The 26,594-nt window shown below is 45.2% G+C and overlaps 2 protein-coding genes across 6 annotated transcripts in view; one reads left to right on the top strand and one right to left on the bottom strand.

Annotated features, from left to right (window-relative positions):
* Nucleotides 1-15,256, bottom strand: part of ushbp1 (Usher syndrome 1C binding protein 1) — a 32,451-nt gene extending 17,195 nt beyond the window's left edge. For 2 of the 5 annotated variants that reach the window (XM_029708125.1, XM_029708124.1), the window contains exons 1-14: nucleotides 14,992-15,256; nucleotides 13,540-13,751; nucleotides 13,294-13,430; nucleotides 12,030-12,193; nucleotides 11,545-11,754; nucleotides 10,967-11,304; nucleotides 10,426-10,566; nucleotides 7,157-7,245; nucleotides 6,846-6,999; nucleotides 6,452-6,695; nucleotides 5,443-5,601; nucleotides 2,583-2,680; nucleotides 1,505-1,627; nucleotides 946-1,121 (exon numbers count right to left, since the gene is read on the bottom strand). In XM_029708125.1, the coding sequence (XP_029563985.1) occupies nucleotides 956-1,121; nucleotides 1,505-1,627; nucleotides 2,583-2,680; nucleotides 5,443-5,601; nucleotides 6,452-6,695; nucleotides 6,846-6,999; nucleotides 7,157-7,245; nucleotides 10,426-10,566; nucleotides 10,967-11,304; nucleotides 11,545-11,754; nucleotides 12,030-12,193; nucleotides 13,294-13,430; nucleotides 13,540-13,751; nucleotides 14,992-14,997 (2,241 nt within the window). In that variant the 5' untranslated portion in view covers nucleotides 14,998-15,256 and the 3' untranslated portion in view covers nucleotides 946-955. The other 3 variants (XM_029708123.1, XM_029708126.1, XM_029708127.1) reach the window with 3 other exon arrangements.
* An 880-nt stretch (nucleotides 15,257-16,136) lies between these two features.
* babam1 (BRISC and BRCA1 A complex member 1) lies at nucleotides 16,137-25,788 on the top strand. The gene is made up of 9 exons (XM_029708122.1): nucleotides 16,137-16,265; nucleotides 16,993-17,418; nucleotides 17,599-17,657; nucleotides 19,641-19,761; nucleotides 19,991-20,069; nucleotides 20,190-20,214; nucleotides 21,113-21,242; nucleotides 21,514-21,600; nucleotides 24,911-25,788. The coding sequence occupies exons 2-9, from the start codon at nucleotides 17,005-17,007 to the stop codon at nucleotides 25,109-25,111; spliced, it is 1,116 nt and encodes a 371-aa protein (XP_029563982.1). The 5' UTR covers nucleotides 16,137-16,265; nucleotides 16,993-17,004; the 3' UTR covers nucleotides 25,112-25,788.
* The last annotated feature ends 806 nt before the right edge of the window (nucleotides 25,789-26,594 follow it).

Below are 26,594 nucleotides of genomic sequence, written 5' to 3'. Positions count from 1 at the left end.
ACAACAAAGTCAAGGTATTGGAGTGGCCATCACAAAGCCCTGACCACAATCCCATAGAAAATTTGTGGGCAGAACTGAAAAAGCCTGTGCGAGCAATGAGGCCTACAAACCTGAGTTACACCAGCTCTGTCAGGAGGAATGTGCCAAAATTCACCCAACTTATTGTGAGAAGCTTGTGGAAGGCTACCTGAAACGTTTGACCCAAGTTAAACAATTTAAAGGCAATGCTACCAAATACTAATTGAGTGTTTGTAAACGTCTGACCCACTGGGAATGTGATGAAAGATATAAAAGCTGAAATAAATCATTCTCTCTACTATTATTCTGACATTTCACATTCTTAAAATAAAGTGGTGATCCTAACTGACCTAATACAGGGAACTTTTACTAGGATTACATGTCAGGAATTGTGAAAAACTGAGTTTAAATGTATTTGGCTAAGGTGTATGTAAACTTCCAACTTCAACTGTAGATGTAGTAAAGTAGCTGTAGTAATGTAGATGTAGTAAAGTTGCTGTAGTAAAGTAGCTGTAGTAATGTAGATGTAGTAAAGTAGTTGTAGCAAAGTATATGTAGTAATGTAGCTGTAGTAAAGTAGCTGTAGTAAAGTAGCTGTAGTAAAGTAGCTGTAGTAAAGTAGCTGTAGTTGTAGTAAAGTAGCAGTAGTAAAGTAGCAGTAGTAAAGTAGCAGTAGTAAAGTAGCAGTAGTAAAGTAGATGTAGTAAAGTAGATGTAGTTGTAGTAAAGTAGATGTATTAAAGTAGTTATAGTAAAGTAGATGTAGTAAAGTAGATGTAGTAAAACATATTTTATGTAAACTCGCGAGATCAGGATGGTAGTACGAGGCTAATCCTAACTCTCAAATCCCAATTTCATCCTAACCATTTTTGGAGGATAATATCTGACCCTGTACCAGAAGTTAGGACCAATGTCCCAGAAGCTGACCTCAGCTCAGTCAGAGTACAGTCTCCTCCCTCCTGCACTCCATGGCCTCCAGCGTGGCCTTCAGGGCCCCGATCTGGGTCATGTGACGATCTGACATTGCTGACACCTGACTCTCCAGCCTCCACAGCTTCTCCCTGTACTTCCTGCGAGCGTTCCGGTACGACCCTGTGGCCTTGCTGCAAAACAGAGACAGATGGCTGTCAGAGCCACTCACTAAGTTTATTGATTGATTGAATTGATTAGCTAATTAAAAGTTACAGGATGCTCTAGCCAGAGACAGCATTTATAAAACAGAGAAAGATGGCTGTCAGAGTCAAGCGAAACCGGATTTAACTCCAGCTCTAATCTAGCTAACATCTGACTCCATTTATCAGCTGCACATCAATACCTTGAATAACTGAATCAGGTGTTTTAGTGTAGGGATACAGCAAGAAACCTGCACACCCACTCGCTCTCTGTATGTCAAAGAGATACTATAGAGAGCGAACTGGAAGTAGTCATAGAGGTAGGTAGTGGACAGGAAGTGGTCATATAAGAAGGAAGTGTGTTTCCTGGTTACCTGTGAGCTTGTGCGAGCCGAGCCATCTGCTCATCATTGTCTCTCCTGCGAGAGGAGCTGTCGGAGAGAACCAAGTCCAGAGACTCCCTCACCGCCGACACTCTCCTCTTCAGCACCTGCTCCCTGGGAGAGCCCAACACCAAAACCACAACACAGGGGTGACTTTACTGTTCCACAAAGCTTCGTAGTGGATGTGGTCCTTCATTTCCCTCAACATGACGACCCAGCCCCATTACTGCAAGTAAAGCAGGGTGCATTTTTTAAGTATTTGAACAAGGCCTGAGGCACAACAAAACACTCTCTCATTCCACACACACCCAACTTCAAGGACCCTCAGTGCTGATCTGGAAGGAATAAACCCCCTAACAGTAAGCCCCAGTAGACAGCCAGTAACAATTTACATCCTCAGTCTGCATTTCTCCTGATACCGTTCCTAAGCAACAGTCTAACACCCGGCAACAGATGCCCTGAGAGATGGGCTGAAGTGATTCTGATCAGCTGAATACCTCTTTGTAAGTACACACACACACACACACACACACACACACACACACACACACACACACACACACACACACACACACACACACACACACTACAGAAGACCTTTTGTTTAAGATACATGCTCAATGCAAGTAAAGCTAGTACCCCTTGATGATAAACATGCCTTTAGTGTACAGTCAGTTAAGGACTTATTTTCTCGTTATACATTCTATATTCAATGTAAAGTACCAATACTATATGTCTACAAACAGATAGGCCTCCAGGGAAGGTTGTGATATGGCGGAGAGACACAGCTAGTTTGGATCCCTGAACCCGTCACTGGGAATTGTGTTCCTCAGAGTTCTATTTGTCCTCAGTGTTCTGAGAATGTCCCTTAGAGAACATTCCAGAGCAGTAACATTTGGGTAATGTTACTTTGACCTTGATTCATGGAGCAATTTTTCTTTTACATTGTTTGGAACATTTCTGGAACTTCACACTTGACTACAAAGTAGTGTCATCTTAAAATGTTATCCCATAACCTGGAAACCATATGAAAATATTCCCTTAAATATTTTTTTTAAGTGTTTCTGACCGTTGCAGGACAGCCTGTAGCTCTCGAAGGATGGTGCGGTTTTGAGGCCCAGGGATGTCTCCATTGCTGCTTAGCTTATCCTCGTTCTCAGAAGTCCTCTGGAACACACAACAGGCAAATAGATGACAGGTAATTAGATCCTCATTAGCTCCTAGCGTGCTGAGCTGTATATCCCTCTGATGCAATATGGTGTCATAGGTCGTCTACAATAACAACAACAGAAACACATTGGGCCTGTGTCATTGAACTCATGACTTCAGTTAAAGTTAATGGATGCGATTAAGGGGGAATTCCCAGACCAGGGTTTGAACCTGCTACACAACAGACGCAAAGCATTGGTAAGATGTAGTGATTCTACAGACAGACAGACAGACGGACGGACGGACGGAGGGAGGGAGGGAGGGGCTACCCGTCTATTATTTATAATTTTTTGATACGTTGTTTGTTGTTTAAACAATAGAAAACATACACATGTAAACAGCATACAGACGCACACCAACATCAACAACATCACACCTGCCCAGAACCACCTGCTCACACCCTGCCCAGAACCACCTGCTCACACCCACCTGCTCACACCCTGCCCAGACCCACCTGCCCAGACCCACCTGCTCACACCCTGCCCAGACCCACCTGCTGCATCACTCTCCACTACATGACCTCAAACTGCACCATTTTGTTTCTCTCCGTCGCCCACAAACTTTCAACATTTAGATCATAAAGCATGTGACCTTTCCGTTGTGTTAACGATGGAGGATTGTTTGATTTCCACTTAAGTACACGTTTCTCCAAGATTATTGACGAGAAATTCAGATTTTAAATAATCTCTGTAGGTCTAATAAATCACTGTGTTTATTTCATGAAAACCACCTTCAAATATATATTTTTTATAATGTATTTCCCTGAGCCTCCTTTTGAAATGCTCAGTCTGATTCTGTGGGTGTTGGTACATTTTCACAACTCCTAGTACAAAACTCATAACAGATCATTAAAAAGGCAGTTATTTCAAAACTATAAGCATATTTTTAATTGACTAAGTACAACACACACAATCATAAAGTTACTTTTCTACCAAACGCAATCAGTGTTTCATCTAGAAATACACAGTTCACAATACAAGACATATCAAATAATTATATAAAGTAATTTCCTTTCGGCATGCTCACATTACTTTTTATAGAATTGTCTTGTCATTTGTTCAAATGCATTTTACTATTACTTAATCACACTGCTCTTAATAAATAATTTATGCCTATAGATTTTAAACTAGTTTGTCTACTACAGATTGAGAACTACATAATGAAAATGTATGTTTGTAAAGTATAAAGAATTTAAGTATGATATATACTGTAAAGTATTATTATGATATTGACAAGAGATGAGATGCACTGTATGTTACAAATGGCCTGTACAGTAAACATGAAGTTGCTGGGGTCTTCTTGATAGAGGGTTTCACACCGCTTTACTAAAACTGCATTGGCCAATACTGTACTGTAACACCATAATATATGTAATTTACATAGCAGACGTCACACTTTATCCAAAGTGATAACAATGCATTGTCCTATTTGACCCCAGTGGGAATCGAACCCACAACTCTGGTGTTTCTAGTGCTATGCTCTTACTAATTGAGCCAGACAGGTCCACAACAATATACAAGTACAATACAATACGGTAAAATATAAATATAGGATTACTATACATGTGAAAGGATCATGTTTTCCATCACCAATGAGCCACCCTCCTTCTGGCCATTGATGAGGCACACGATGATGACATCAATTCAGACCAATGTCAAGCTTGGATTCGCCATGCCGAAAGGTTTTCCCCCCCAGCTGCGTGAACAATGAGGACATTTACTGCGATATCGATGAGAACCTATGGCCAAAGGCTCAAGACAAGCTTGATGCAAATCAGTGCCTGCTAAATGTTATGTTTCTTTTCTTTCATTACATTTCATTTGATTACAGTACATCTATGCTGTAATGATATTGGAACAGTACATTTACTTTTCACATCAATGATTGTGAAAAACGTCTTCAAGTATCCCACCTTGGATCACACACGGCATAGAGATGATGGAAATTGGATTTTCAGTCAATGTTGATGGGTAGTGCCTAAAGTGCTGTAATTTACAGCACTGTGGCATATTAAATTCAAAGGTCAATTTTGAGACACGTACTGTATCTTGCCTATTGGATTAACTGGTTGTTATATCAACTAAATTGAGATGTTAACGTTGTTGTGTTTTGGTGATTTACATCAATGTTCTCATGGTATTTTACAGTGAACTTATATTTTGGATCAATGGTTGTGTGGTGAAAGATGTCTCCAAACAAAATGAGTGCACAATAAAAGGCTTTGTATATAAGACTTGCTGCATTACAAGTATTACCAGCCTGGTCTCATAGACAAGATGTAATATAGTACATGTAAATCCAGGGGACTGGAATTAGTATGATATATTTTGTTTGGTATGGTCACATGAGACAGATGGTTACTTAAAAGTAGGGTGGTTGGTCAGGGTTGATGGGTGAGCTTATAACGCGAACCCAAAGGTTAAGAGTTCAAATCTCATCACGGACAACTTTAGCATATTTTGCTAATTAGCAACTTTTCAACTACTTTCTATTGTTTAGCTACTTTGCAACTCCTCAGGGTTACAGTTAGGGGAAGGGTTCGCTAGGGTTAGGAGGATACATATGCAAGTAAAAGATGACTGGTCATTGATCAGAAGAATCAGATCAGATTGTGATGTCCTGCTACCTGCTGTTCTGTCCTGCCCTCTATCTCCTCAGCGAGGCTCTCAGGTGGTTAGGTTAAGGTTAAATTAAAGTTAGGGATAGGTTAGGGTTGTTACCTGCTGTTCTGTCCTCCTGTCCTCTATCTCCTCAGTGAGGCTCTCAGAGATCAGGGCTCCAGCTGCATCCTGGGCCTTCTGGGCCATTAGACTCCAGTCCAGACACCTCCGCTCCTTCTCCGTCAGACGGATTAAACCTCGCAGCTCCGACATCTCCTCCTGTATAATAGATCATATAATAATGGATTCCCTTCAGCAGATGCTTTTATCCAAAGCGTCTTGTCTTACAGTCAGTCAGTCATACATGTTTTACCTATGGGTGGTCCCGGGAATAGACCCCACTATCGTGACAATGCAAGCGCCACACTCTACCAACTGAGATAAAGAGGTTCACAAAGATAAGACATGACCACATAGTCAAGCTCAGACATTTCTCGAAGACACACTAGTTGTTAGTGAATGATTCCTTTTAGGTCGAGACAAAAAAAGTGGGTCGAGACTATAAATATTGGTTTTGTTTTTTTGTGCATCAGAGGAAGCTTCCAAAGGGCTCACAGCATAAAAAAAGGTGTTAAGACAAGCACTAATATAGACTCAATTGGTCCGTCCAGAAATATCTGTCTGGAAATAGCTGTCTGGAAATATCTGTCTGGAAATATGTGCCTCTATAAATAGTTTGGCCTCTCCTGGCTATATGCAAATGAAGATGAATTAAGCAGCCTTCTGAATTTAAACAACTGAATTATTCTTCTGAAATGATTATTCTGATTCCACACCATGGTTCTGGGCTATGCTCATTACACTGTGATTATTATGTTCATATCTTCATCTCTGGATCTTACAGTCTACTACTGTGTAGTTGCTTGTAAAACAAAAAAAACAGTCATTGTATCTCTCTTTGATCAAAACTATACACACCATGTATATAGCAAAGTTATAGTTATACTGTTGGATAGTCAAAGACAGAAATAGTCTGTGCAAAATTCTAGTATTCAGATTCATATTTCATGAATTGAATGTAAAGCCGACACAGTACAGTAAAGTGTGTAGTACAATGTATATCACCCACCCTGACAGTGACCAGGTCATAGAGCAGAACAGCCTTCTCTCTCTTGGTGCTCTGGGGGTTGGAGGTGTCCTGGCCCCCCTGTGCTCCGCGGCTCCCTCTAAGCCCAGCCAGGGTGCCTGTATCTGGGCTGAGATTCCCCTCTCCCCCAGGCCCTGGCTTAGGGACACACACTGCTGCCCTGTCCTGCTTCAACCGCTCAATACGCTCCCGAATGTCCGCCTCGCACCCCTCTACCTCGGACCCCCTGTGGTGAGAGTAGGTCGTGTTTTATCAGACAATGTTTTGATGTTGTTTCAGTTTTAAATGTTTGTCAATGTTATTTCATGAAGCCAAAGGGAGATAACAGTTTTTCTATTATAGTCAGAAAATGCTATTTGATCTGCCACAGACAGACCTGGCTGGATAATAAAGATGGAACCTGGTCTGGATGTGTGTTTCTGTCTCAGCAGCACCCCCTGGTGTTGAGAAGGAGGTTGACAACTCCTCAGTTCTTAGACTCCTAAGGGACGGCCTGGGACTGTTGGGCTGCTGACTCTCCATGACCGGGCCTGGGAAGAGGAATGAACTGCTATGAGTGTGTGTGTGTGTGTGTGTGTGTGTGTGTGTGTGTGTGTGTGTGTGTGTGTGTGTGTGTGTGTGTGTGTGTGTGTGTGTGTGTGTGTGTGTGTGTGTGTGTGTGTGTGTGTGTGTGTGTGAGTTAGCCACCTGCTGTGTGTCTCCAGTGTGGTGTGACCTGCTGTCTCCTGCCCTCGTACACAGACAGTAACTCACTGTAGGCCTCCTCACACTCCTCGCTGTCGATCAAACAGGGAAAACGTTTCATCAGTATATATAGCAGCAGCATAACACTCTCAAAGCACATGGTCATAGAGGAACAGGTGTCACCACGGAATGTATGTAAATGTAACACAGATGTAGGTTACAGTGCTACATAACCTCCCCAGGCTCCATTGCTACCACATATGTTTGCTAGAGAAAGAGCCGGCTGGTGGACGTAGCGTACGACTCCAAACACCATCATCAAGTTCGCTGACGACATGACCGGCGGTAGGACTGATCAACGATGACGAAGAAGGCAGCCAACAGGGAGGAGGTCAGAGACCTGGACCTGTGCTGCCAGGACAACAACCTCTCCCTCAACGTCATTAAGAGAAAGGAGCTGATGGTGGACTACAGGAAACGGAAGGGGCGAGCCCCTCATCCACAGCGATGGCGGAGCAGGTCTTACACATTCGAGTTCCTCAATGTGTCCACATCACTGAGAAATGAACATGGTCCACACAGTTGTGAAGAGGGCACGAAAATGTCTTTTCCCCCTCAGGAGGCTGTAAAGATTCATCATGGGCCCTCAGATCCTCAAAAACATGGACAGCTGCACCAATGAGAACATCTTGACGAGCTGCATACCCACTTGGTACGACAACTGCAAGGCGCTACAGAGGGTAGTGCGTATGGCCCAGTACATCACTGGGGCTGAGCTCCTTGACATCCAGGACCTCTATACCAGGCGGTGTCAGAGGAAGGCCCCAACACTTGTCAAAGACTCCAGCCACCAAAGTCATAGACTGTTCTCTCTGCTACCACACGGCAAGTGGTACCAGGAACCAACAGGACCCTGAACAGCTTCTACAACAAACCCTTAACTAAACAAGACTGCTAAATGGCTAATCAAAGGGCTACCCAGACTACCTGCATTGACCCTTTTTTGTACTAACTCTCTTTCACTGATTCTATATACACACACTGGACTCTACCCACACACTGGACTCTACCCACACACTGGACTCTACCCACACACTGGACTCTACCCACACACTGACACACACTGGACTCTACCCACACACTGGACTCTACCCACACAATGGACTCTACCCACACACTGGACTCTACCCACACACTGACACACACTGGACTCTACCCACACAATGGACTCTACCCACACACTGGACTCTACCCACACACTGACACACACTGGACTCTACCCACACACTGGACTCTACCCACACACTGGACTCTACCCACACACTGGACTCTACCCACACACTGGACTCTACCCACATACTGACACAATGGACTCTACCCACACACTGACACACACTGGACTCTACCCACACACTGACACACACTGGACTCTACCCACACACTGACACACACTGGACTCTACCCACACACTGGACTCTACCCACACACTGACACATACTGGACTCTACCCACACACTGGACTCTACCCACACACTGGACTCTACCCACACACTGATACACACTGGACTCTACCCACACACTGATACACACTGGACTCTACCCACACAATGGACTCTACCCACACACTGGACTCTACCCACACACTGACACACACTGGACTCTACCCACACACTGACACACACTGGACTCTACCCACACACTGATACACACTGGACTCTACCCACACACTGGACTCTACCCACATAATGGACTCTACCCACACACTGATACACACTGGACTCTACCCACACACTGATACACACTGGACTCTACCCACACACTGAACTCTACCCACACACTGATACACACTGGACTCTACCCACACACTGGACTCTACCCACACACTGACACACACTGGACTCTACCCACACACTGACACATACTTACATTGACACCTCAACACACACATACAGACTACAAACGCCTGCACACACTTAACACATACACACATGTATATGCCACACACACACACACACACACACACTCACACATACACACATACACACACTCATACACACTTTCACCCTCACCACATACACTGCTGCTACTGTTTATTATCTATCTTGTTGCCTAGTCATGTACATAGCTACCTCAATTACCTCCCCTCCCCCTGCACATGGACTCGATTTTTATACTTCCTGTATATAGCCATTGTATTGTCTACTTCCTGTATATAGCCATGTTATTTTCTACTCCCTGTATATAGCCATGTTATTTTCTACTCCCTGTATGTAGCCATGTTATTTTCTACTCCCTGTATATAGCCATGTTATTTTCTACTTCCTGTATATAGCCATTGTATTGTCTACTGCCTGTATATAGCCATGTTATTTTCTTCGTCCTGTATATAGGCATGTTATTTTCTACTTCCTGTATACAGCCATTGTATTGTCTACTTCCTGTATATAGGCATGTTATTTTCTACTTCCTGTATACAGCCATTGTATTGTCTACTTCCTGTATATAGGCATGTTATTTTCTACTTCCTGTATACAGCCATTGTATTTTCTACTTCCTGTATATAGGCATGTTATTTTCTACTTCCTGTATACAGCCATTGTATTGTCTACTTCCTGTATATAGCCATTGTATTTTCTACTTCCTGTATATAGCCATGTTATTTTCTTCTCCCTGTATATAGCCATGTTATTTTCTTCTCCCTGTTTATAGCCATGTTGTTGTAACGGTCGTCGTAGGTAGTGGACCAAAATGCAGCGGGTTGAGTGCTCATTTTAACTTTATTAGAACACTTACTAAACAAAACAAGAAAAACGAACTGACGACAAACAGTAATGCAGGCTACACACAGCTATGCAATAACAACCTCCCAGAATTCCCATAACAAACACACCCCTAATTATAGGACCTTCAATCAGAGGCAATGAGAAACAGCTGCCTCCAATTGAAGGCCCCAATCCCAATAAACTAAACATAGAACTAAACACCCTAGATCAGACATAGAAATACACAACATAGAACGTAACCAAAAACCCCGGACTAATCTAATCAAACACCCCTCTACATAAACACATACTCTAACACACCCCGAACCACATAAAACAAACAGCCCCCTGCCACGTCCTGACCAAACAATAATAACAAAATAACCCCTTTACTGGTCAGGACGTGACAGTTATTGTCTACTTCCTGTATATAGCCATGTTATTGTCTACTTCCTGTATATAGCCATGTTATTGTCTACTTCCTGTATGTAGCCATGTGTGTGTCTGTACCAGTATTGGAGAGCCATCTGCAGGGCTGTGCTGTCAGCTTCGTGTCTGCTGAGCGTCATACTGATCTGCTCAGACTCTCCCTTTCTCCTGTCCAGAGCTGCAGTCAGACGCTCGTTCCGGGCCTTCAGCCTTTCTATACACCTGTGGGGGTTATCGAGGGAGGTCAGGGCCACGACACCCAACACAACACACACCACACAACACACACCACACAACACAACACACACCACACAACAACACACAACACAACACACACCACACAACACAACACACAACACACAACAACACACACCACACAACACAACACACACCACACACCACACAACACACACAACACAACACACCACACACCACACAACACACACCACACAACACACCACACACCACACAACACACCACACACCACACACCACACACCATACACCACACAACACACACAACACACCACACAACACACCACACCAGTTGGCAAACACTGACCCACACCAGCAGATCTGGGATCTATTCCATGTTGTAATTTAACCCTCTCAGTTGTACGTACCTCTGTAGTCTGTCTGTCTCACCCTCCAGGCTGACGCTGGGGTTGGGGCTACGACAGGGGCTGCCTTGTGGGACACTCCCAGGCCAGGGGGAGGGTGATGGAGAGGCCGAGGAGGATATGTCCCCCCCAGTTGAGAGGGCCGGGAAGATCCCCATGGCGATGGGTCTCCTGAGGAACAGAGGTGACCCGGGGAAGGGAGGAGAGCCAAGGAATGAAGGGGAACCAGGGGAACCAGGGGAGGCCCAGCCAGGACTCAGAACCACACCACTGGAGCTCCCTGAGGAGCTGTAGGGAGGAGAGAGGCTGCCTGATCGCCACGCCTTATGGAGACCCAGTAACTGGCACCAGACCCATAGACAGAGAGAGTTTAGCCATTCGCCAGCAGACAGACATAGTTTGACCATTGTGGTTTCAACCAAAGCATTATGATGCTAGATCAGAAAGATACAGTAAACTGTATGGTCATAGCTCTCCCTAGCTCTCTGATTGGCTAGTTTGTGGAGTTTTCACCAAATTGATTTCACAAATCCTTTTAGATCTAGGATTATTGAGATGTAGCCCGTTGCACTTCCACCTACCCTCTCATGTAGACTGTTCCTCTCAACCTCTATGTCTCCCACCGTGACCTTTGCCCCCTCCAGTTCTTCCTGTCTGCTTTGCAGGCTGCTGCGCAGGTCACAGTTCCGCTGGTGAAGTGCCAGGATGTCCTTCTGGTATTGCTGACGCTCCTCAGGGGGCAGACCAGACGGGTACGAGATCCCAAACTCTCTCTCCATCTCCTCTAAGACCTGAGGAGAAGTTTGAGGTCACACATAACTTAATTAGTTAGGCATGATTCCATGGTAATTAGGTTTTGAGGCCCACGTGGTAATTGGCCTACATAGGTCACTCAACTGGTAGTTACAGCACTGTAGCCCGTGTTTCGAAAATATCCTGTTAGTGTGTCAAAACAAAGTTACAAGTTTAAATATAGTTCACATTGATAAAGTGTTATTCCAACTAGCTTGTTACATGGTAATAAAAAATGATGTTGTGATGACCATGTCTAGTGACCATGTCTCACCTGTGTTACTTGTACCCAGCTGTCCCTGGTGGCTGTGAGGTGTTCCGTCTGTCTGTCCTGCCCACAGGCAGTGTGAGAGGCAGCCCAGGCCCTCCTGGTGTTGATGGAACCCTCCAGAACAGACATGGCTCCCTGGAGTTCTGACCATACTTCACCACTACCCTCTGCAGGACAACACAGAGCAGACACGCTATTACTGTCATCACTAAAGATCTGTACACCATTTAGAAAGTCTATATATTCTATTCATTATAAATGTTGTGAAAGGATGTGGATAACCTACTGATGGCTACTCTTTGTAGTCAACTGCTAACATTTGGATATTGGTAATCCCGTACCCAGGCAGCTCTGCAGTAGCAAACAATTAAGCCTGGGGATGAGGTTAGGATATGGGTAAACTGAGCCTGGGGATGAGGTTAGGATATGGGTAAACTGAGCCTGGGGATGAGGTTAGGATATGGGTAAACTGAGCCTGGGGATGAGGTTAGGATATGGGTAAACTGAGCCTGGGGATGAGGTTAGGATATGGGTAAACTGAGCCTGGGGATGAGGTTAGAATATGGGTAAACTGAGCCTGGGGATGAGGTTAGGATATGGGTAAACTGAGCCTGGGGATGAGGTTGGGATATGGGTAAACTGAGCCTGGGGATGAGGTTAGGATATGGGTAAACTGAGCCTGGGGATGAGGTTAGGATATGGGTAAACTGAGCCTGGGGATGAGGTTAGGATATGGGTAAACTGAGCCTGGGGATGAGGTTAGGATATGGGTAAACTGAGCCTGGGGATGAGGTTAGGATATGGGTAAACTGAGCCTGGGGATGAGGTTAGGATATGGGTAAACTGAGCCTGGGGATGAGGTTAGGATATGGGTAAACTGAGCCTGGGGATGAGGTTAGGATATGGGTAAACTGAGCCTGGGGATGAGGTTAGGATATGGGTAAACTGAGCCTGGGGATGAGGTTAGGATATGGGTAAACTGAGACAAGTATGAATGCTTTCTACTGTTTCTAAACGAGGATTCAGAAGAGTATGACCAAGAAACAAAAACAGGCGGATTACCAAGAAAATGAAAACCTCCCAAATGATAGAGGCTGTTCTTTTCTTTGGACACACAAATAGATTATATTTGGTCTGGCACAGTAGCCAGAACTACAACCATCATCCCTTTCTGCTCAATGCTACAAAGCACAGCACACACAGAGAGAGAGAGATGGATGTGTGGGTATTGTGAATTGTGAAGTCATGCCATGGAGCCTATGCCAACCTCTGTTGGTTACTGGTGTTTTAGATGCGGTGCCAGTGCGTTTCTCTGGGTTGCAGAGGGATGGAGAAGGGCTGGACAGGGAGGCTGGAGCCGGAGGGAGGATGACTGGCTCCTGTGGTTTAAGGTCATCTGGATCACTGAAGAGGAAAGAAGTACATGTTTCTATGAGCACGCAGCTCAGGGCAAGTCTAGTGATATTTTACAGCTCCATGAAGAATGTTCTCTCTCTCTTTCTCTAACACACACCTTGGTGCTTGTAATGCACCCATTTTCCTGTTGAGTTCAGCAATGATGCTGAGTAGAGTTCCGACCTCCGCCTCACACTGAGCCAGCTCTGCCTGGGAGGGCTCAGAGTTCACCTCGGGGTCAGGGGTCATTGTGGCTACCAGGGTAACCGGGGTCATCTCCTCACCCTCTGACTGTATGTCCAGGGTATCAGATCTCCCTCGTTTGAACTCCTGTGTGGAAATAATGGACATTTTTTCTGACTACATTTTGTTTCATAAAATATATTGGACCTGAGTCAATTCAATGACCTTTGTTTTTCCCGGTAAACAAACACTAAGGATTTGATATGACCTTTCTTTTTTACTGGACACAAACACTAAGGATTTGATATGACCTTTGTTTTTTACTGTAAACAAACACTAATGATTTGATATGACGTTTGTTTTTTACTGTAAACAAACACTAATGATTTGATATGACGTTTGTTTTTTACTGTAAACAAACACAAAGGATTTGATATGACCTTTGTTTTTTACTGTAAACAAACACTAAGGATTTGATATGTCCTTTGTTTTTTACTGTAAACAAACACTAAGGATTTGATATGACCTTTGTTTTTTACTGTAAACAAACACTAAGGATTTGATATGACCTTTGTTTTTTACTGTAAACAAACACTAAGGATTTGATATGACCTTTGTTTTTTACTGTAAACAAACACTAAGGATTTGATATGTCCTTTCCATAGAGCTCTCCATTAAATGACTGACAGCTGCTGTGCTCATGACATGGAGGTTATTGTTGTTCTCTTTGGACAACCATTGTTTTGAGAAACGGAAGTGGAGGAAACAGAAGCATCCTGCAAAACCACTTCCCGCTCAGAAATATGTAGCCCAAAAAAACACCTATAAGTCATGCCAAACTGAAAACAACATCACTCTTTTACAACTACTTGCTTTAATTCTGATAGTGTATAAAATGTACAAATCAACCTACTTGAACTGTTAAACACAGTTGTCTTTTAAGCAACGTATAAGGAACATTTGTGACTGTGGTACCTGTACAACACACACAGTAAGCAGTGGACAGAAGGATGTGGAAGGTTAGAGTTTGAACCACAGATGATATCAAGCTCTCAAAGACAATCATACAACCAGATAGATACACAGACAGACTTCAAAGTAATAAAAGAAGCTGTTCCCTGCATTATCTGACACACAAATGTGTCCAATGAAAGACATCAATGGTGTGAGTTCATTGCAAAATGTGGGTTACTGTACAGGTACACGTAGCCTTCACGGTAAATAAAGCACTCTAATGTGACTGTTAAGAAGGCTACCCCCTCTAATGTTTTCATGCTAGCAGTCAGCACCTTTCAATGTGTGTCATGCTTGGTTTGGTACAAGATCAAATTGACAACCCCTCCCCCCCAAACAAATTCAGTTAGCAAAGAGGACATGATAGACTTACCTCCATGGCTTCTGTGTCAGAAGTTCACTGTGATTCTCCTGTTTCTATCTGTTGTCCACTAACTTCCATTAAACACTGGAGAACTGAGCTAACCTCTGTGGTGCTGCTGCAGCCAGACACTGCTATCCTGTTGCCTGTAGTTTTGTATAATTATACCTTCCAATGGTTCCTCCGTTTCTCTCTGTTGTAAAACTTCTGCCTGCCTGTGTGCTGCCTACCCTGCTCGACTGGGAGCCCCCCCCCATATCTCTCTCTCTCTCTCTCTCTCTCTCTCTCTCTCTTTCTCTCTCTCTCTCTCTCTCAGACACTCACCATTTCTCTCTCTCTGTCTATTTCTGTATTTCTGTATCTCTCTATCTGTGTGAAGCCTCTGGTGTATTGGTATTTTAGTTTTAGGAGTTCAGTGACATCACTCTGTCTGTTCCAGCTCCATCTCAGCTCCAGGATATCACAATACATAGAATAGGGCGTTTTGGCATCTAGTAGCAAATGGAAAAAACATCAGATAGTGATCCCAACCCAACCCTTGTTCTCCCTGGCATTGGATCTCTTCCTGTCTGTCTCTGATTTTATACTGTGTTTTTATCTCCATTGAGATTCCCACTTTCAGAAGCTAAGCATAAACATTTGAGTGACGATATGGTTGGTAATCCTTCTTAATGCGCTTCCAAGTCCACTTCATGTTTATGAACACTCCAGTGTTTAATTGCTAAATTGTAATTATTTCGTCACTATGGCCTATTTATTGCCTTACCTCCCTAATCTCACTACATTTGTACACACTGTATATAGATTTTTCTATTGTGTTATTGACTATATGTTTGTTTATACCATGTGTAACTCTGTGTTGTTTGTGTCACACTGCTTTGCTTTATCTTGGCCAGGTCGTAGTTGTAAATGAGAACTTGTTCTCAACTGGCCTACCTGGTTAAATAAAAAATATGAACTAATAAACTTCATGTTGTTTTATTATTTACTTGAATTGTGTCATCATATAAAGGGGAAGTTACTTGTTTGCTGAAAATAAGTGGACCCATTGACATAATATTAGCAACAATGTATCTGATTACATACAGTATTATATGATTTTACAGGACAATTTCATATTTGGACTACAATAACCACAATTCCCCGCTGCCGGAAATCCTGAATGACATCCTTCCGATCAGGAAAATGGCCGTACACAACAAATAGTTAGCGAAATATGAACTATATTTCATTTGTTTTCTTCGTTTTATAGACGTATAACCGAGGTATTTCCTGGGAAAAAAAATGTAAGTTAGCGTTTTAAATATAACTATGCATATCTATGCTTTAGTTTCGATGCTGAGATTGCTAACGTTAGCTAGCCAGCCTGCTGCCTGAGCCGGTGTCTTGATTGTGTTCATTTACATTGCTAGTTCCAATATTTAGCTAGCTGGTTTGTTAGCTATGGATTTATCTTGATTCATCCCCTGTATGTATTCAATATGCAGCCTCGCCCGCTGTTTTTGAGATTAGGCTCACATTTTGCCCTGTCCGGCAACGGTTGTACAGTGAAAAGGGAACTGCTATTTGATTCACTGTTGCTGTCGATAGGCTGGCTGCTGCGTCACTGACTGATTCATTTGGCCCCCTGACAGCCGAGAGGATTTCTGAGGAAGGGTTGTGAACTTCTAGACTAGAGGATGCGCCCTGGTTCCCGACACTCGCACTAGGGCTACAGGCCAAATATATCACCTCTCCCCCCGACACCAAATCCAGTAGCAGGCCAGCCAATGCATCACACGGATTGATGTCTGAACAGGTTCCTTGGGACGTCACCCCATTGAAGTTGATATTTAAAAGGATTAGAGTAGGGGTTAGACTTCAGGGACGTCTCAAGGATCTCGGAGAGCACTAACCCACACGGATGCATCACACGTGTCATTCATTGTGTCCATATTTTAAGCTCATCTGTTTCCATCAAATAACCTTTAAAATAAAGTAATAACTAAAATATGTGATGATATATCCCCGCAGAAACCAGTATCCATGGAGACCCCACAGCCCGGCCCAGCAGACGGAGAGGAGCGATCAGTGGAGCTGCGGCCCAGAACACGCTCCAACCCGGAGGGTGCAGAGGACCGGCGCAGCAGCACTGGTAGCCTAGGCAACAGCAACCCCAGCACCCCGCAGCCCGCAGTGGGCAGCCGAGTGGAGGGAGAGGGGGAGGCCTCAACCAGCGACAGTCCTCCTAGCTCCACCACCACCACAGTCTCTGCCACCACAGCCCAGACCGTAACCCCTATAGTGGCAGCTACGGTCAATGCCATAGTAGGCCTGCCCACCCCTACGGCAGTGGCCAAGGACAGGCCCAAACCCACCCAGGCTCCTCTGACGCCCCCCATCCCTCCCACGGCAGAGTTCCAGCTACGAGCACCCCGCGTCAACTGTCCAGAGAAAGTGGTGCGTGGTCCTGTATTGTTGATGACTAGAAACGGAATGAGATCAAAGGGATGTCATTGTGAGAGATATTGGGCTAATGAAGTTCACTCCTGGGATTTAGGCTGATGAAAGGACGTACAAAGGGGTTGGCTCAGACCAGGTTGTTATAAGATTGTAATCCTATATTTTTTATTATGACAGATCATCTGTTTGGATCTCTCTGAAGAGATGTCATCACAAAAGCTGGAGTCCTTCAATGGGTCTGTTCTACTTCTGGTCTTGTTGACATATTTTATATTTTTTAATTAACCTTTATTTAACTAGGCAAGTCAGTTAAGAACAAATTCTTATTTTCAATGACAGCCTAGGAACAGTGGGTTAACTTCCTTGTTCAGGGGCAGAATGACAGATTTTTACCTTGTCAGCTCGGGGATACGATCAAGCAACCTGTCGGTTACTAGTCCAATGCTCTAACCACTAGGCTACCTGCTGCCCCTAACAGCAGAGTACTGGCCCAATGCTCTAACCACTAGGCTACCTGCCGCCCCTAACAGCAGAGTACTGGCCCAATGCTCTAACCACTAGGCTACCTGTCGCCCCTAACAGCAGAGTACTGGCCCAATGCTCTAACCACTAGGCTACCTGCTGCCCCTAACAGCAGAGTACTGGCCCAATGCTCTAACCACTAGACTACCTGCCGCCCCTAACAGCAGAGTACTGGCCCAACGCTCTAACCACTAGGCTACCTGCCGCCCCTAACAGCAGAGTACTGGCCCAATGCTCTAACCACTAGGCTACCTGCCGCCCCTAACAGCAGAGTACTGGCCCAATGCTCTAACCACTAGGCTACCTGCTGCCCCTAACAGCAGAGTACTGGCCCAACGCTCTAACCACTAGGCTACCTGCTGCCCCTAACAGCAGAGTACTGGCCCAATGCTCTAACCACTAGGCTACCTGCTGCCCCTAACAGCATAGTACTGGCCCAATGCTCTAACCACTAGGCTACCTGCTGCCCCTAACAGCAGAGTACTGGCCCAATGCTCTAACCACTAGGCTACCTGCTGCCCCTAACAGCAGAGTACTGGCCCAATGCTCTAACCACTAGGCTACCTGTCGCCCCTAACAGCAGAGTACTGGCCCAATGCTCTAACCACTAGGCTACCTGTCGCCCCTAACAGCAGAGTACTGGCCCAATGCTCTAACCACTAGGCTACCTGCTGCCCCTAACAGCAGAGTACTGGCCCAATGCTCTAACCACTAGACTACCTGCCGCCCCTAACAGCAGAGTACTGGCCCAACGCTCTAACCACTAGGCTACCTGCCGCCCCTAACAGCAGAGTACTGGCCCAATGCTCTAACCACTAGGCTACCTGCCGCCCCTAACAGCAGAGTACTGGCCCAATGCTCTAACCACTAGGCTACCTGCTGCCCCTAACAGCAGAGTACTGGCCCAACGCTCTAACCACTAGGCTACCTGCTGCCCCTAACAGCAGAGTACTGGCCCAATGCTCTAACCACTAGGCTACCTGCTGCCCCTAACAGCAGAGTACTGGCCCAATGCTCTAACCACTAGGCTACCTGCTGCCCCTAACAGCAGAGTACTGGCCCAATGCTCTAACCACTAGGCTACCTGCTGCCCCTAACAGCAGAGTACTGGCCCAATGCTCTAACCACTAGGCTACCTGTCGCCCCTAACAGCAGAGTACTGGCCCAACGCTCTAACCACTAGGCTACCTGCCGCCCCTAACAGCAGAGTACTGGCCCAATGCTCTAACCACTAGGCTACCTGCCGCCCCTAACAGCAGAGTACTGGCCCAATGCTCTAACCACTAGGCTACCTGCTGCCCCTAACAGCAGAGTACTGGCCCAACGCTCTAACCACTAGGCTACCTGCTGCCCCTAACAGCAGAGTACTGGCCCAATGCTCTAACCACTAGGCTACCTGCTGCCCCTAACAGCATAGTACTGGCCCAATGCTCTAACCACTAGGCTACCTGCTGCCCCTAACAGCAGAGTACTGGCCCAATGCTCTAACCACTAGGCTACCTGCTGACCCTAACAGCAGAGTACTGGCCCAATGCTCTAACCACTAGGCTACCTGCTGCCCCTAACAGCAGAGTACTGGCCCAATGCTCTAACCACTAGGCTACCTGTCACCCCATATCTTTATCTGCTTGACGACATGTGAAGTGGCCACTCTCTAACTATGTCCAAGTTCTGAATCCTTTCCCCTCTCCCTTCAGATCCAAGACCAACGCTCTCAATATTTCCCAGAAGATGATTGAGATGTTTGTGAGAACAAAGCACAAGATTGACAAGCGCCATGAGTTTGCCCTGGTGGTTGTTAATGATGATGCCTTGTGGGTGAGTGTTGTTGACCCATTCACTTTAAGTAAATTTATTTTTCCTGAAGGCCACAACCAAACCGTTATTATTATGCTCAGTTATCACATGGTACTGTATTTCCAATCTGAGTCTAATACTATTCCATCCTTTCCGTATGCATGTGTGTGTGTGTGTGTGTGTGTGTGTGTGTGTGTGTGTGTGTGTGTGTGTGTGTGTGTGTGTGTGTGTGTGTGTCGCTCTCTCTTAGCTGTCAGGTTTCACCTCTGACCCCAGGGAGCTGTGCAGCTGTCTCTATGACCTGGACACCAACGTGTGTGAAACCTTCAGTATCCTTCCTCTGTCACAACAACAACAAGCCATTCAGCCTGTAGTGTAGTCTAGCGTGGTATTGTATTACTGTTGGGGCTAAACATCCTGGAAGTTGTCTCCTTAATATCATTCACCAGATCTAGAGGATCTTCTTAGTGTTATGTAAGTTACATCACTTCCTCCTTTAATCACCTCTACTTTTCCCTCCTGTTGTGGTTAACTGTTGTCCTGTATCCTCTGCTGTGGTTGTAACTGTTGTCCTGTATCCTCTGCTGTGGTTGTAACTGTTGTCCTGTATCCTCTGCTGTCCGTGTAACTGTTGTCATGTATCCTCTGCTGGGGTTGTAACTGCTGTCCTGTATCCTCTGCTGTACTCTGCTGTCCATGTAACTGCTGTCCTGTATCCTCTGCTGTCCGTGTAACTGCTGTCCTGTATCCTCTGCTGTGGTTGTAACTGCTGTCCTGTATCCTCTGCTGTGGTTGTAACTGTTGTCCTGTATCCTTTGCTGTGGTTGTAACTGCTGTCCTGTATCCTTTGCTGTGGTTGTAACTGCTGTCCTGTATCCTCTGCTGTCGTTGTAACTGCTGTCCTGTATCCTCTGCTGTCCGTGTAACTGCTGTCCTGTATCCTCTGCTGTGGTTGTAACTGCTGTCCTGTATCCTCTGCTGTCCGTGTAACTGCTGTCCGTGTAACTGCTGTCTGTGTAACTGCTGTCCTGTATCCTCTGCTGTCCGTGTAACTGCTGTCCTGTATCCTCTGCTGTCCATGTAACTGCTGTCCTGTATCCTCTGCTGTCCGTGTAACTGCTGTCCTGTATCCTCTGCTGTGGTTGTAACTGCTGTCCTGTATCCTCTGCTGTCCGTGTAACTGCTGTCCTGTATCCTCTGCTGTCCATGTAACTGCTGTCCTGTATCCTCTGCTGTGGTTGTAACTGCTGTCCTGTATCCTCTGCTGTGGTTGTAACCGCTGTGCTGTATCCTCTGCTGTCCGTGTAACTGCTGTCCTGTATCCTCTGCTGTGGTTGTAACTGCTGTCCTGTATCCTCTGCTGTCCGTGTAGACGTCAGAAGATAGATCTTCCTCTCATGGATAACATCCAGACCATCCCCCCTCCGTTTGTAGTCAGGACTCTCCTCATCTACAGTAGACACGCTGGACAGCTGCAGTTCAGCCCCTCAGACGCTGTCAATGTAAGGGACAATACTGGACCACCACTGTATCAACCTACTACTGTTAACTCTACTACTATACCACCACTATCAACCTACTACTGTTAACTCTACTACTATACCAACACTGAATCAATGACCTTATCAGATGTCTACTGCTCTGACTCGTCACTGAATACTATTATGTACAGCTGTGTATCATGTGTCTTATATCTGTCGTGAGACCTAGCTCTTTCAGTGTTTGTGTTATTATACGAACAGAGACACTAACTGTCCTTGTCTCATCCTGTAGAGCATGCTGCTGTCTCCCTACTTCTTCTTTGATGTGGTTTACCTTCACAACGGGGCTGAGGAGCAGGGGGATGAGGCCAGCTGGAGGGTGAGTGGTTGAGGAGAGGGAGGGGATGGAGGTATTCAATGAGAACAACGGCACAGACATTCATCCAAGCTCTGAAATGTTACTGTGTAAGATTGTGATGCCTGCTGAAAAACACTATTCCATCTTTTAGTGGCACCTTACAGCTCATATACACTACATGACCAAAAGTAAGTGGACACCTGCTCGTCTTACATCTCATTCCAAAATCATGGGCATTGATATGGAGTTGGTCCCCCCTTTGCTGCTTTAACAGCCTCCACTCTTCTGGGAAGTCTTTCCACTAGATGTTGGAACATTGCTGCGGGGACTTGCTTCACAAGAGCATTAGTGAGGTTGGGCACTGATGTTGGAGCGATTAGGCCTGGCTCGCAGTCGGCGTTCCAATTCATCCCAAAGGTGTTCGATTGGGTTGAGGTCAGGGCTCTGTGCAGGCCAGTCAAGTTCTTCCACACTGATCTCGACAAACCATTTCTGTATGGATCTCGCTTTGTGCACGGGGGCATTGTCATGCTGAAACAGGAAAGGGCCTTCCCCAAATTGCTGCCACAAAGTTGGAAGCACAGAATTGTCTATAATGTCATTGTATGATGTAGCGTTAAGATTTCCCTTCACTGGAACTAAAGGGCCTAGCTCGAACCATGAAAAACAGCCCCAGACATTATTAATCCTCCACCAAACTTTACAGTTGGCAGTGTTATGCATTGGGGCAGGAAGGGTTCTCCTGGCATCCACCAAACCCAGATTCGTCTGTTGGACTGCCAGATGTTGAAGCGTGATTCATCAAATCAAATGTTATTAGTCGAATACAACAGGTGTAGACCTTACAGTGAAATGCTTACTTATGAGCTCCTAACCAACAATGCAGTTTAAAAGAAACAAAAAGTTAATTAAGGTAATATGTACATGTAGGTAGAGTTATTAAAGTGACTATGCATAGATGATAATAACAGAGAGTAGCAGCGGTGTAAAGGGGGGGACAATGCATATAGTCTGGGTAGCTTTTTGATTAGATGTTCAGGAGTCTTATGGCTTGGGGGTAGAAGCTGTTTAGAAGCCTCTTGGACCTAGACTTGCCGTGTGGTAGCAGAGAGAACATTCTATGACTAGGGTGGCTGGAGTCTTTGAACATTTTTAGGGCCTTCCTCTGACACGGCCTGGTATAGAGGTCCTGGATGGCAGGAAGCTTTGCCCCAGTGATGTACTGGGCTGTACGCAGTACCCTCTGTAGTGCCTTGCGGTCGGAGGCTGAGCAGTTGCCATACCAGGCAGTGATGCAACCAGTCAGGATGCTCTCTCTGGTGCAGCTGTAGAACCTTTTGAGGATCTGAGGACCCATGCCAAATCTTTTCAGTCTCCTGAGGGGGAATAGGTTTTGTCGTGCCCTATTCACGACTGTCTTGGAGTGCTTGGACCATGTTAGTTTGTTGTTGATGTGGACACCAAGGAACTTGAAGCTCTCAACCTGCTCCACTACAGCCCCATTGATGAGAATGGGGGCGTGCTCGGTCCTCCTTTTCCTGTAGTCTACAATCATCTCCTTTGTCTTGATCACATTGAGGGATTCATCATTCCAGAGAACGTGTTTCCACTGTTCCAGAGTCAAATGGCGGCAAGCTTCACACCACTCTAGTCGACGCGTGGCATTGCGCATGGTGACCTTAGGGTTGTGTGCAGCTGCTCAGCCATGGAAACCCATTTCATTAAGCTCTCGACGAACAGTTCTTGTGCTGACATTGCTTCCAGAGGCAGTTTGGAACTTGGTAGTGAGTGTTGCAACCGAGGACAGACGATTTTTCAGCACTCGGCGGTCCCGTTCTGTGAGCTTGTGTGGCCTACCACTTTGCGGCTGAGACGTTGTTGCTCCTAGATGTTTCCACTTCACAATAACAGCACTTAGAGTTGACTGGGGCAGCTTGAGCAGGGCAGAAATTTGACAAACTGACTAGTTGGAAAGGTGGCATCCTATGACGGTACCATGTTGAAAGTCACTGAGCTTCTCAGTAAGGCCATTCTACTGCCAATGTTTGTCTATGGAGATTGCATGGCGGTGTGCTTCATTTTATACACCTGTCAACAACGGGTGTGGCTGAAATAGCCGAATCCACAAATTTGAGGGGGGGTCCACATACTTTTGTACAGTGCATTTGAAAGTGTTCAGACCCCTTGACTTTTTCCACATTTTGTTATGTTACAGCAGTTTTCTAAAATTGATTTAAATTGGGTTTTTTTCCTCATCAATCTACACACAATACCCCATAATGACAAAGCAAAAACAGGTTTTTTCGACATTTTTGCAAATGTATAAATAAATAACATCGCTGAACAGCTATTTCCAGGTCTCTTCAGAGATGTTCGATCCAGTTCTAGTCCGGGCTCTTGCTGGGCTACTCATGGAAATTCAGAGAATTGTCCTGAAGCCGTTCCTGCTTTGTCTTGGCTGTGTGCTTCGGGTCATGAGCGCTCTGGAGCAGGTTTTCATCAAGGATCTCTCTGTACTTTCATCCGTTTATCTTTCCCTCGATCCTGACTAGTCTCCCAGTCCCTGCCGCTGCAAAATATCCCCACAGCATGATGCTGCCACCACCATGCTTCACCGTAGGGATGGTGCCAGGTTTCCTCCAGACGTGACACTTGGCATTCAGGCCAAACAGTCTGAGAGATTCTTGTTTCTCATGGTCTGAGAGTCCTTTAGGTGCCTTTTGGCAAACTCCAAGTGGGCTGTCATGCCTTTTACCGAGGAGTGGCTTCCGTCTGCCCACTCTACCATAAAGGCCTGATTTGGTGTAGTGCTACAGAAATGGTTGTCCTTCTGGAAGGTTCTCCCATCTCCACAGAGGAACTCTAGAGCTCTGTCAGAGTGACCATTGGGTTCTTGGTCACCTCCCTGACTAAGGCCTTTCTCCCCCTATTGCTCAGTTTGGCCGGGTGGCCAGCTCTAAGAAGAGTCTTGGTGGTTCCAAACTTCCATTTAAGAATGACGGAGGACACTATGTTTTTGGGGGCTTTCAATGCTGCAGAAATGTTTTGGTACCCTTCCCCCAGATTGTGCCTCAACACAATCACCTGAGCTCAATTTCGAGTCTCGTAGCAAAGGGTCTGAATACTTATGTAAATAAGGTATTTCTATTTTTTATAACTTCGCAAACATTTTCATTTTTTCCCCATACATTTTAGAATAAGGCTGTAATTCTGAATACTTTCCGAATTCACTTCCTGTTCTATCACTGAAACCTGAAAAACTGTTCCACTTAGAGGAGATATCCTTTCACAATTACAAACTGTAATTTCTTCCGTGTTTTTCTCTCTGTAGGACATCTACACATCGTTCTGTAACCTGGACTCTAAAGGCACCTGTTACCACTTCGAGGTATCTCTGTGTGGGCCGGCCATCGAGCTCCACAACTGCATGGCCAAGCTGCTGTCCCACCCCCTCCAGAGACCCTTCCAGAGCCATGCCTCCTACAGCCTGCTAGAGGGAGATGACCCCCAGGATGTAGAGGCCACCGTCTAACTGGAGGTGCCTGGTAGAGCGACGGACCCCCAGGGGAGGCCAGTGTTTAACTGGGGGTCTTCAGAGTACCCTGGTCCTGGAGAGTTACAGGGTCTGCAGGCTTTTACTCATTTGACACTGAATCAAGAGGTATGTTAGTGCAGGGCTGGCGCAAAAGCCTGTTGAGTCAAGTGTGTTAGTCCCGGCGCTGGACTAAATGTCTGCATACGTTGTAGCTCTCCAGAACCAAGCTTGGAGAACAATGCTCTAACTGGACAAGGAGATGGGTTGCTAGGAGATGGGTTGCTAGGAGATGACAATGGGGGAAATTAGGAAGTGTGTGTGTATGTATTCCATTTTGTTTTAAACCTGATCTGGGGACAGTGTTTTCCCTACAAGTCTTAGAGTGAAATCCATGGCAGCACTTCTAGGCCTACACAATAGATGTCACCCATTTCCATGGCAATAACTAAATATAGCTATATACACTGTCAGGAGCAAGGTTGTTGTAATGGGCTGTTTGGGAAGGGTTGTACTGATTAATTTTCTGGTTTTTACATCCGTACACCCTCTGATGGGTACGTTTGCCTTGTCAGATCAACTGTTTATATTCCCACTTATGTTGCTTGTTTTGTTTTGTCAATTGTATTTTCGTTGATCTGTATCTGATGATTAAAAGATAAATGTTGTTTAATCCACATGTTGTTTTTGTGTCCCAGACCCAGTATGTCTTTTCACCACTAGGTGGTAGTATGTATATGTGTCCTTTAGAAAGTTTACCCCTATACTCAAGGGGCTACAGTCTCTTTTTAATATTTCACTGGTAATATACTGCTTTGTAGGGGTATCTATTGAGATTAGAGACCCAGGTATAATTAAATATTTGATTTAAAAGGCAAGGATAAACATCCCTCAGGGACCACAGTCTTATTTTAGAGTTACGGAGCCAAAGGCAGCTTTGACTGTTTTTGTTTCAGAGATGACCTGTATCTCTGACCTGTATCTCATAACACTTCAACATTTATCATGTTTTTATAAGCATCTCCTATCTTGAGAGGTTATGGCTTCAACAAAAAACATCACAAATCACAGCCTCTCTAAAATGGATTTAAGAACAGAAATGAAATATGTCAGTAGCCGGCCACTGGGCTCACCCTGGTTCAATCATTGGAATTTGGCAACGTGTTGTGATGTGGAATCGGGGCCTAAAACTCACTTTTTTGTTTACCAGCCACTATAATCTACCAGCCATTATAATCTACCAGCCACTATAATCTACCAGGCACTATAATCTACCAGCCACTATAATCTACCAGGCACTATAATCTACCAGCCACTATAATCTACCAGCCACTATAATCTATCATAATCTACCAGCCACTATAATCTACCAGCCAGTATAATCTACCAGCCACTATAATCTACCAGGCACTATAATCTACCAGCCACTATAATCAGCCACTATAATCTACCAGCCACTATAATCAGCCACTATAATCTACCA

This window comes from Salmo trutta, chromosome 22 (genome assembly GCF_901001165.1).
Source record: "Salmo trutta chromosome 22, fSalTru1.1, whole genome shotgun sequence".
In the NCBI taxonomy this organism is placed as follows: Eukaryota; Metazoa; Chordata; class Actinopteri; order Salmoniformes; family Salmonidae; genus Salmo; species Salmo trutta.
This window is presented reverse-complemented; position numbering and strand designations above follow the sequence as displayed.